Raw genomic sequence first — 12545 nt, forward strand, 5'->3', positions numbered from 1 at the left:
TCACTGATTCTCTTTATCAAGTCAAAAAATGTCCTTCTATTCCTCGGTTGCTGAGAGTTTTCAATCAGGAATGGACCTTAGACTTTGTCGAATGCCTTTTCTGCATTGACTGATATGATCACATGATTTTCTTTAATGTTTTAAATTTGTATACAACTTTAAAGGTTACTTTCTGTTGAGTTATTACAAAATATTGGCTACATTCCCTGTGTTGTACAATACGTCCTTGAGCCTGTCTTACACCCAATAGTTTGTACCTCCCACTCCGCCTCCCCCTCCCCAGTATTGCCCCTTGCCCCACCACTGGTAACCACTACTTTGTTCTCTATATCTGTGAGTCTGCTTCTTTTTTGTTATATTCACTAGTTTGTTGTATTTTTTAGATTCCATATATAAGTGATATCATCAGTATGTATCCTTCTCTGACTTATTTCACTTAGCATAATGCCCTCCAAGTCCAACCATGCTGCTTCAAATGGCAATTTTTCATTATTTTTTATGACTGAGTAGTATTCCAGTGTGTGTGTGTGTGTGTGTGTGTGTGTGTGTGTGTGAATCACATCTTCATCATCCATTCATCTGTTGATGGAAACTTGGTTTGCTTCCATATCTTGGCAATTATAAATAAGGCTGCTATGAACATTGGGGTGCATGTATCTTTTCAAATTAGTGTTTTTGGTTTTTTTGGATATATACCCAGGAGTGGAGTTGCCAGGTCATATGATAATTCTATTTTTAGTCTTTTGAGAAACCTCCATACTGTTTTTCACAGTGGCTGCACCAAACTACATTCCCACCAACAGTGTAGAAGGATTCCCTTTTCTCCACATCCTTGCCAACATTTGTTATTTGTGGTCTTTTTGTTGATAGCCATTCTGACAGGTGTGAGGTGATATCTCATTATGGTTTTGATTTGCATTTCCCTGATGATTAGGGATGTTGAGCACCTTTCCATGTACCTGTTGGTTATCTGCAATTCCTCTTTCGAAAAATGTCTATTCAGGTCTTCTGCCAATTTTTTAGTTGGATTGTTTGGTTTTTTTTTTATGTTGAGTGTATGAGCTATTTATGTATGCTGCATATCAATCCCTTATAGGTCATATCATTTGCAAATATTTTCTCTCATTCAGTAGGTTGTCTTTTCATTTTGTCAATGGTTTCCTTTGCTGTGTAAAAGCTTTTATGATAGTATGATTTTTTTTTCTTTAGTCTGTTAATATGGTGGATTCCATTGATAGATTTTCAAATATTGAACCTGCATTCATGGAATAAATCTCTGCTTGGTCATTGTGTATGATGTTTTTAAAAAATATAAAACATCTTTATTCACTTTGGACTTCCATTCTTCCCTTAAGTTTACCTTTTTCCCCCTTAATTATAGTAAAAAATATACATATAGTAAAATTTGCCACTTTAGCCTTTTTTTTTTTAGATATTCTTTTTATTTTAATTTATTTTTGGCTGTGTTGGGTCTTCGTTTCTGTGCAAGGGCTTTCTCCAGTTACGGCAAGCGGGGGCCACTCTTCATCGCGGTGCGCGGGCCTCTCACTATCGTGGCCTCTCTTGTTGTGGAGCACAGGCTCCAGACGCGCAGGCTCAGTAGTTGTGACTCACGGGTCTAGTTGCTCCGCGGCATGTGGGATCTTCCCAGACCAGGGCTCAAACCCGTGTTCCCTGCATCGGCAGTCAGACTCTCAACCACTGGGCCACCAGGGAAGCCCTAGCCATTTTTTTATCTTTGGTATTTTTTTGTTTTTAGTTTTCTGTGGGTTTTTGTTGTTGTTGTTGTTTGTTTGTTTGTATTGGCTGTGCCACATGGCTTGTGGGATCCTACTTTTGCAACCAGTGATGGAACCCAGGCCACCTGCAGTGGAAGCGTGGAGTCCTAACCACTGGACCGCCAGGGAATTCTGCCATTTAAACAATTTTTAAGGGTACAATTCAGTGGCATTAGTGAAACCATCACCAACCATCACCACTATCTGTTTCCAAAACTTTTTCAACACCCCAAACAGAAACTCTGTACACATTAAGTAATAACTCCTCTGTCTCCCATGCTCCCAGACCTGGGTAACTGCTAAACTATTTTCTATATCTATGAACTTGCCTATCCTAGATATTTCCTATAAGTAGAACCACAGAATATTTGTCCTTTTATGTCTGTCTTATTTCATTTAGCATAATGTTTTCAAGGTTCATCCGTATTGTTGCATGCATCAGAATTTCATTCCTTTTTACGGCTGAATAACATTCCATTATATGTATATACCACATTTTGTTTATCCAGTCATCTGTTCATGGACACTTGGCTTGTTTCCACCTTCGACTATTTTGAATAATGCTGCTATGAACATAGGCATACAAGTACTTTTTGAGTTCCTGTTTTCAATTCTTCTGGGTATATACTGACTTTTTACATGTATTTTTATTGCTGGATAAAATTTGCTAAAGTTTTAGGTGTATTTTTTTGGTCTATGTTTATGAGGAATACTGATCTTCAGTTCCCTTTTCTTTCTTTTTTTCTCTATTTTTGTTATGTCTTTATCTGGCTTTGGAATGAAATGCAATGCTGGCCTCATAAAATGAATTGGAAAGTGTTGCATCCTCTTTAATTTTCCGGAAGAGTTTGTGAAGAATTCATGTTAATTCTTCCTTAAATTAATATTTTTCCATCCATTTAACTGTAGAATTCTACAGTTAAACCATCTGGGCCTGGTGATTTCTTTCTTGGAAGCCTTTTAATTACAGATTAAATTTCTTCAATAGTTAATAAGATTATTTATATTGCCTATTTCAACTTACGTGAGCTTTGGTAGTTTGTGGGTTTTAAGGAATTTGTCCTTTTTGTCTAAGTTGTTGAATGAATATGCATAGAATTTCTTGTAGTATTCCCTTATTTGTATTTTAATGTCTATGAGGTCTATAGTGATACCTCCTTTCATTCACAATAGTGGTCATTTGTGTCTTCTCTTTTTATTCTTCAGTCTTGCTAAAAGTTTATCAGTTTTACAATATTTTCAAAGAAACAGCTTTTTGTTTTATTGATTGTCCTTACTGTTTTTCTGGTTATTTTATTAACTTCTGTTCTTATCTTTCTTATTTATTTCCTTCTGTTTGCTTGGGTTTATTTTTCTCTTCTTTTTCTAGCTTATTGAGGATGCTTAGATTGTTGATTTGAGAAAATATTTTTCAAATATAAGCATTTAAGGCTACAAATTTCACTCTACGCACGGCATTAGCTGTATCTCACATATTTTTATATGGTGTATTTTCATTTTCATTCAGTTCAGTGTATTTTTTATTTGCCTTGAGATTTCTTCTTTGACCCATGGATTGTTCAGGAGTGCATTGTTTCAGTTCCAAGTGTTTGAAAAATGTCCTGCTTTCTGTATTGATTTCCAGTTTGATTCCATTGTACCCAGAGAATACATTCTACATGATTTTAATTCTTTTAAATTTGTTGAGGTTGGTTTTATAACCTGGGAGATGGTCTATCTTGTTTAGTGTTCCATGTGCCCTTTAAAAGAATATATATTCTACAGTTGTTGGGTGGAATGTCCTACGAATGTCAATTAGATCCTGTTGGTGGATGGTACTGTTCAGTCTACGATATCCTTGCTGATTTTTGTGTCTAGTCATTCTGAGAGAGAGACATTGAAGTACCCAACTGTAACTGTGCATTTTTCTATTTCCCCTTTCTATTCTGTTGATTTTTGCTTAAGCTCTGTACTTTGAAGCTCTGTTATTTGGTGTATACACTTTTAAGATTGTTTTGTCTCTTGGTACATTGACCCTATTATCATTATGTAATGTCCTTCTCTGTCTCCGATAATTTCCTAAAGCCTACTTTATCTAGTATTTCTATTGGCACTCCAGCTTTCTATTGATTGTTATATCTTTTTCCATCCATTTACTTTTTAAAAATTATTTATTTATTTTATTTATTTATTTTTGGCTGCGTTGGGTCTTCGTTGCTGCGCACGGGCTTTCTCTAGTTTCAGAGAGTGGGAGCTACTCTTCATTGCGGTGCGTGGGCTTCTCATTGCAGTGGCTTCTCTTATTGTGGAGCATGGGCTCTAGGCACACGGGCTTCAGTGGTTGTGGCACGCAGGCTCAGTAGTTGTGGCTCGCAGGCTCTAGAGCACAGGCTCAGTAGTTGTGGCACATGGGCTTAGTTCCTCCGCGGTATGTGGGATCTTCCCAGACCAGGGCTTGAACCCATGTCCCCTGGGTTTGAGGATTGGCAGGAGGATTGGCAGGAGGATTCTTAACCACTGAGCCACCAGCGAAGTCCCATAGCCTTTCTTAAAGAATATTTTTCACTGGATAAAGAAATCTGGGTTGACAGTTCTTTTATTACAGCGTTTGAAAAATGGGTCACTTTCTCCTGGCCTCTATGGTTTCTGAAGAGCAATCCATTGTCAATCAAATTATTGTCCCCCTATAAAATGTAATGCACCTTTCCTCTCTGGGTCCTTTCAAGTTTCTTTCTTTGTCCTTAGTTTTCAGAAGTGTTTTTATGATGTTCCTAGATTTGGATTTCTTTTATTTATCCTGTTTAAGGGTTATTCAGCCTCTTGAATTTGTAGGTTTATATAGTTTGCCAAGTTTGGGATATTTTTAGCCATTATTTCTTCAAAAAATTTTTTCAGACCCAGTTTCTTTCTGTTTTTCTTCTGGAACTTCAATGATGTGAATATTAGATCATTTTTTATTGTCCCAAAGGTCCCTGAGGCTCCCTTTGTCCCAAAAGCTCCCTTTTAATTTTTAAACATCTACTTCTCTTTTGTTTGGACTTTAGTCTGTTTACTCTCTGTTGTGCAAAGTGGATAATTTCTATTGGTCTATTATGAAGATCACTGATTCTTCTCTCTCTCATCTTCATTCTTCTATTTACTCCTTCCAGTGAGTTTTATTTCAAGTACTGTATTTTTCAATTCAAAAATTTCCATTCAGTTCTTTTTTTTTAATATAAATTTATTTATTTTTGGCTGTGTTGGGTCTTTGTTGCTGCACGCCGGCTTTCTCTAGTTGCGGCGAGTGGGAGCTACTTTTTATTGCGGTGCACGGGCTTCTCACTGCGGTGGCTTCTCTTGTTGTGGAGCACGGGCTCTAGGCGTGTGGGCTTCAGTAGTTGTGGCACACAGGCTCAGTGGTTGTGGCTCACGGGCTCTAGAGCGCAGGTTCAGTAGTTGTGGTGCACGGGCTTAGTTGCTCCGCGGCATGTGGGATCTTCCCGGACCAGGGCTTGAACCCATGTCCCCTCATTGGCAGGCAGATTCTTAACCACTGCGCCACCAGGGAAGTCCCTCCATTCAGTTCTTTATGTCTTCTATTTCTTTGCTGAGACTTTCTATTTTTTAATTTGTTTCAAGAGTGTTCATGATTGCTCCTTGAAGCATTTTTACAATAGTTACTTTAAAATTCTTGTCAAATAATTCTAATATCTGCATCATCTTGGTGTTGGTATCTACTTATTGGCTTTTCCCATTCTGTTTAAGATTTTCCTGATTCTTCAGATATCAAAGTATAATGAACTATTTTCTTTTGTATCCTGGATATTTGGAGGATTATAATATGAGGCTCTAATTCCTTTCTTAAAATGTTACTGCCAGAGCAATAATCAGAGCTCTGTTTATACATTCCCAGTGCTGGTCACCTTGTACAGTGGCTGAATCACATATTTTGGAGTTTTGGATAATTTGTTTCATAGTAATTGTAACCAGATATGTATGTATGAATGTATGTATATATATGTGTGTGTGTGTGTGTGTGTGTATATATATATATATATATATATATATATATATATCCATTTGTATATAAAAGGGGCGATTGTATATGTATGAATGTATGTGTGCCTATATAATTATTTTGTTCTCTGGGCCACAGAGGCCTGGGAGCAGTAGAGTAAAAATGGCTGTGTAGAGTCCTTGGTGGGGTGGGGATTAGAGATGATAGAGCCCCAGCCAGAGTCTGGGGGTTCTGAGAGCTGGGCTGGATGTCCGAGATGTCTCATTCACATGGCTGGTAGTTGATGCTGAGTGAGGGTGGGAGCCTGGTGGTCTCAGGTTATTCATCCTTTTCACATGGCAGCTGGCCTTCCCCAGAGAGAGATTCTCAAGAGAAACATGCAGGGACTTCCCTGGTGGTCCAGTGGTTAAGACTCTGCGTTTCCACTGCAGGGGGCATGGGTTTGATCCCTGGTTGGGGAATTAAGATCCCACATGCCCTGCGGCATGGCAAAAAAAAAAAAAAAAGAGAGAGAGGGAGAGAGAGAACCACACAGAAGCTACCTAAGTCTTTTCTGACTTAGACCCAGAGGTCATGCAGCACCTATGGTTACAAGTGAGCCACTAGGTTGTATGATAAGGCCACCCAAGATGGCTGTTCTCTTGCTCTCTGTACATCCCCTGCTTGACCAGTCCCTGCTTCACCTACACCCTACTCACATGACTGACCCTTCCTCTAAATCATAGAGCTTAATCAGTAAACACCTACAGACTTGCCTCCAGCCCCAGCTAGTGATTGTTCTAATCTTTAGATCAGAATGTCTCCACCAAGACAGCTTATCCGAGGGGTGGTGAGGGGTCATGCTCCTCTGCTGTTTTCCCTGGTAACCGGTGAACCAACCTGACATCAGTTCCCCCCTCTAACTGGTAACCTCCCTCCCAAACCCCCATAGCAAATAGTGCTACCACTATGTCCCGCCCACTGTCTGCCACACCCGGTGGGGTGTCACTCCAAGACCTTGCTTCAGAAATGTAAGATCCCCCCACCCATTAAACCATTGATGTCTCTGTCACTGACTCTGGGCTCTTTCTTTGACCTTGAGGCTGGGCAAGTACAGGGCTTGCAGGCCTGCAGGGCACAGCCCAACAAAGGTCAACCCAGATTGAAGGGAAGGGGACAGACCCACTTCTCCGTAGGGAAAGGGTCAAAGTTTTTGAAGACATGCTTTGAAACTACTACAGTCTGCTTTCTGGCCATGAAATATTTATATTCCTTCCACATGCAAAATTCACTCACCTCTATCCTCAACCTCAAAAGTCTCATCTATGTTGCATCAGGCTCATAGTCTAAGTCTAGGACCTCATCATCTAAGTCAGAGCTAGGTGTTGAGGAGGCCACCCTATTGCAGGGATACAGGATCTCTCGAGCACCTCCAAAGGGAGTGAAGCAGGTGCAACAATTTGGGAGAACAAGATGAGTATTTAGAACTGCACTGCCCATTATGGAAGCCACCAGCCACATATAGCAATTAGATTTAAATTAAGGGAAAAAAAGAAATTGAAAATTCAGTTCCTCCAACACACTAGCCACATTTTAAGTACTCAACAGCCACATGTGGCTAGTAACTCCTGCATTGGACATTACAGATATAGAACCCTTCCATCATTGCAGAAAGTTCTACGGAATGGTGCTAACTAGACAATATAAGCACAGGTGTGCCCCCTGCCTCAGAAATCTTACTCCTGAATAGGGATCAGGATTTAGTTTGGGATCTCCCCAAAGCATGACCTGAGCAAAGGGTATAGGTAGTTTATCTGGGAGGTATCCCCAGGAAATACAAGTGAGTGGGAAAATTGAGACTGAAAGAGAAAAAAGCTGGGAGTTCCCTGGTGGCCTAGTGGTTGGGATTTGGTGCTGTCACTGCCATGGCCCCGGGTTCAATCCCTGGTCGGGGGCCTGAGATCCCACAAGCTGCAAGGCACAGCCCACAATTTTTTTTTTTAATTTTTTTTAAAGAAAGAGGGGAAAGCCAATAAATGGTGCAGAGTGTGGACTAGAGTGAGGCAAGTGAGGCACCTAGGGCACTTACCTGAACCTGAGGGGGGCTGACTTCTTAAATTTTGCACCCTAGACACCTTGTTTCCTCACCCTAGTCCCAGCCCCGAAAGGGTGACCACTGTGAACAACTAGAGCTCATTGGTACCCAGGACCCTCTAAGGAGTTGAGAAATCGTGTAGAACATAACTCAGAATTGACTCACCGAGGAAAAGGGAAGCAAAAGTATTTAGTCACAATCTCCTGAACCTCGCTGGTTGAAGATTGCCCATGGGGAATTAATCCTGGCACTTCCAGTCTGTTCTGCATGCCCACAGGAGAAAGACCTCAGATGGAGAAGCAGATAGATACGGGCACATGAGGTGGGAAGCTGTCAGCGCGTGTGGGAACCAGATGTACAAGTGAGAGAGAAAATGAGCTGAAGCGATATGGTGGGGGCACCCGCTTGGGGCTACAGTAGCCTAGAAAACCTCCCGCTGAGAGGACGTGTGTGAGCCTTATGGTGATAGGGAGCTGGAGGCAACCTAAATGTCCGTCACTGGAGGAATAAATAAGTGAAGGAGTGCTGTTGGCACATCATGGAATACAACACAGCAGTTAGAAACAGAGAGCTTGGGGGCTTCCCGGGCTTCCCTGGTGGCGCAGTGGTTGGGAATCCGCCTGCCAATGCAGGGGAGACGGGTTCGAGCCCTGATCCGGGAAGATCCCACATGCCGCAGAGCAACTAAGCCCATGAGCCACAACTACTGAGCCTGCGCTCTAGAGCCCACGAGCCACAACTACTGAGCCTGCGTGCTGCAACTACTGAAGCCCGCAAGCCTAGAGCTCATGCTTCCCAACAAGAGAAGCCACCACAGTGAGAAGCCCGCGCACCGCAATGGAGAGTAACCCCCGTTCGCCACAACCAGAGAAAGCCCGCGCGCAGCAACGAAGACCCAACACAGCCAAAAATAAAATAAATAAATTTATTTTTAAAAACCAAAGAAACAGAGAGATTGATGTACACCACTACATGCAGAGACCTCAGAAACATACTGTTAAGTTTTAAAAAAAAAAGAAGGAGAAGGGCTTCCCTGATGCCGCAGTGGTTGACAGTCCGCCTGCCGATGCAGGGGACACGGGTTCGTGCCCCAGTCCGGGAAGATCCCACATGCCGCCCAGCGGCTGGGCCCGTGAGCCATGGCCGCTGAGCCTGCGCATCCGGAGCCTGTGCTCCGCAACGCGAGAGGCCACAACGGTGAGAGGCCCGCGTACCGCAAAAAAAAAAAAAAGAGGGGGAAGAAACAGATCAAGATTTATAGCCCAATCCCATTTATGTAAATTGGAGACATATACACACACAAAATCACAAAGTATAAAGATATATCTTCGCAGCTATGTATCAAGCACATTAAAGTGGCTGTCTGTGAAGGGGAGGGATGGGATAGGGATTGGGCATAAGGCTGGGGGTAAAACCTTAGAGGGTCTTTCATGGGCCAATTGTGGTTCTATATTATGATCCGAAGAGTATGATTAGTATCTTTCTGCACCTAAGGGCCAAGAAAAAAATAAAGGAATGAAAAATATGAAGTGCCTGTACGTCAGAGCAGTTCCCTTCTCGCTACACAGTGATTATCGCCGCAGGGGATGATGATAGCAAAGCGACCAGACTCTGCCTGCCTTCTGGAAGCCCTACTCACTGCCTTCTTTCCAGGCAGCCCCTCCAGTCCCCAGTACGTGCTCCGCTTGCACCGCAGACGAACTTCCTAGCCTTTCACGCTACCCAGAGGGAGAGAAAGGAAAGCTGGACGTCTGTGAGTCCCAGAGGTTCCCATCTTCTGCTTTGGCTGTACACAGAATAGGGAGTAATTGCATGGGATTCCATTCAAACCCCAGCTCTGCCATTAAACACCTGTGGGACCTCAGGTTAAGTCACTTTACCCTCCTGTGCCCTAGTTCCTTCACTGGTAAAATGGGGAATGATCATAAAAATAACTACTCACGGGAATGTTCGGAGCCTAATATGAATGAGTTCGTGGAACACGCTGAAACCGGTGGAGGAAGCTCCCTCTCTGCTGCTCCAGCAGCCCCGCCCACACACACCCCGCCCACACACACCCCGCCCCAGCCCCTGCCCTGCTGTGACAGCTTCCCATTTCTCTTCCTGCCTCAGCCTCAGTCAGGGGCTCCCCAACATCCCAGGGTTTCCTAAACTAGGTTCAGGAACTTCTCAGGCTCCCTCCTGGGATTTCAGTTTCTCTTTCCTTCTGGGCATAGCTCTGAGCTCACCTGGTCCCACCCATACCTGTCAACTCACCTGGCTTAGCAGCTGGCCCCATCCATTCATGCCTTTTAAAGTCAAAGCCCTCAGCCAGGGTTGCGCATTTAGCCTGGCTAAAAAGCCGAGCCAGGCAGCTGGGGAAGCAGTTTGCGATTTGACCATGGTTGCAGACTTGACGCTAGTTCTGGTGACGACCATGGGGCTGGGCTTGGCTAGAGCATGTCCTGTCCCCACCACAACCAGGAAGGGCTTCGACATTGGCGTGTTCAAATCTCTGCTGCCAAACGAGCTGGTGGCCTTCAAGAAAGCCAAGGATGGAAATTCCCTGGCAGTCCAGTGGTTAGGGCTCCACGCTCTCACTGCCGGGCCCGGGTTCGATCCCTGGTCAGGGAACTAAGATCCCACAAGCCTCGGGGTGCGGCCAAAAAAAAAGAAAAAAGCCAAAGATGCCTTGGTAAGTCCCTGTTGTGGGCTAACCTTTACCCCTTCTACCGTAGCCAAGCTGCTGCCCGCTACTGTTGGCCTAACCTCTATCCTCCTGCTAGCTTTTCGGCGATGACTAACATCTGTTCTCTCTGCTGTGGATTAAACTCAAGCCCTCCTGCTAGACCTTCATCCTTGCTGCTAGCCTCTGTCCCTCCCCCCATGGGCTGACCTTGCCCTTGCTCTCCAGGAAGAGTCGCTCTTGCAGAAGGACTGGAACTGCAGCTCCCGCCTCTTCCCCAGGACCCGGGACCTGAAGCAGCTGCAGGTGAGTTGGGAGAGTCAGGCCCACCTGCCCTCACCTGGCCCCGCTCCTCTGACTTTGCAGGCGGCCCCTGATGTCCTTTATCTCACCTGTGCTTCCCTCTCTCTGGTCTCTCCTCCTCTGTCCTGGGCCCCTGTGCCTCCCCAACTGCTCCCTTGACCCTGTCCCTCCCCTGGGTTCCTTTTTATCATCTCTCTGCCTGTCCTACTTCCCTATCTCCCCCACCTGTCCCTCTCATCTGCACTCTTACCTTGTTCCTTCTCACTTCTCTCTTCTCTCCCGGCTCTGTCCCCAGCCTGTGCCCCTTGCCCTGCCCACCTTGTCACCATCTACTCTCAACACTGATTCCCTCTTCCCTTCTCACCTGCCCTCCCCACGCTCTCACCTCTCTGTCCCTTGTCATCTTCCTCCGCTGATCTTTTCCCAGCAAACACTCCTCCTTCCTCCACGCTTCTCACCTATGCAGCCAACTGTCCCGCACTCACCTACCTCCCCAAACTGTTCTCTTCTCACCTGTTCCCATCTCTGTTCTTCAGACCTCTGTGACCTCCCTCATGAGTCACTTTTCATTTGTCCCCATTTCACTTTTTCACCTGTTCCCTCACTTTTCTTTTCCCTTATCATTCTGCCTCACCTGTATCCCCTTCATCTGCCACCTTCCTCATGTGTTCCCCTCTCCTGTCTCTCTCTTACCTGTCCCATCACCTGTCCCCACTTAACTGGGCTTTCTTGCCTATCCTTCCTCACCTTTCCACCTCACCTGTTCTCTCTCACCTCTCCTCAGGTGTAGGAGCACCCCACAGCCTTGGAGGCGGAGCTGGCTCTGACACTGAAGGGTCCTGGGGACGGTGGCTAACTCATCCCTGGATCACATCCTGGACCAGACCCTTCACACGCTGCACCACATCCACTCCAAGCTCCAGGCCTGCGTGAGCGCTCGGGGGACCCGGGCCATATCTGTGGGTTCTGGGCAGATAGGACCTCGCCCCTCTGTCCCAAGCCCTGTCTCACACACCACCTTCCTCTGTTCTCAGGTCCAGGCTCAGCCCACAGCAGGCTCCAGGCCCCAGGAGCCACTTCCAGTACCGGCTGCATTGACTCCAGGAGGCCCCAAAGAAGGTGAGTGACCCGGGAAGAGGGTGGATGCCTGGGCCCTGGGTAAGGAGGAGGCTGACGCCTGGGCAATGGGAAACCACCTTCTCGTCTCTCCCACAGGAGTTTCAAGATGGCCTCAAGGCCTCTGTCACATTCATCCTCTTCCACCTCCTCACCTGGGACCTGAATTGTGCTGCCAGAGGAGACCTGTGCATCTGAGCACTGGGACCTACCCCAGCCCATCTGGGAGCCCAGACCTTATTTATGCACTAACCCCAGCCCTGCCTTAAGTTATTTCTTCTCACCCCTGCAGCCCTGACTAAGACCTGAAAGAAATGTTTCTTTTTCTACGTTTATATAATATGCAGAAATAAACAGTAAGGAATTGGAATCTTCTGCGATAAGTGAATCTCTGAGTGTGTGTGTGTGTGTGTGTGTGTGACTTTGGGTCTGTGACTGAATGTGGATGTCTGTGTAGTGCAGGCAACATTCATGACAGGTTGCGTATATTTGCGTGTGCCTGACTTCTGTGACTGTGTATGTACACGCATCCAAGTGGGTATCTGCCCGAACCTGAGTTCAACTGAAGATGTATAACAGCATATTCATGCCCATGTGTGTGTAAGTGTGTGTGTATTTATGCACATGTTTATA

The 12545-nt window shown here is 44.9% G+C and overlaps 1 protein-coding gene across 1 annotated transcript; it reads left to right on the forward strand.

Moving 5' to 3' along the window:
* Nucleotides 1-10167: 10167 nt before the first annotated feature.
* On the forward strand, nt 10168-12110 carry LOC309976319 (interferon lambda-1-like; the record flags this gene model as incomplete). The annotated part of the gene is made up of 3 exons (XM_082861898.1): nt 10168-10442; nt 10722-10799; nt 12012-12110. The coding sequence occupies exons 1-3, from the start codon at nt 10209-10211 to the stop codon at nt 12108-12110; spliced, it is 411 nt and encodes a 136-aa protein (XP_082718024.1). The 5' UTR covers nt 10168-10208.
* Nucleotides 12111-12545: the final 435 nt, after the last annotated feature.

Source organism: Leucopleurus acutus (genome assembly GCF_964270905.1).
Source record: "Leucopleurus acutus genome assembly, chromosome: 20".
Lineage (NCBI taxonomy): Eukaryota > Metazoa > Chordata > Mammalia > Artiodactyla > Delphinidae > Leucopleurus > Leucopleurus acutus.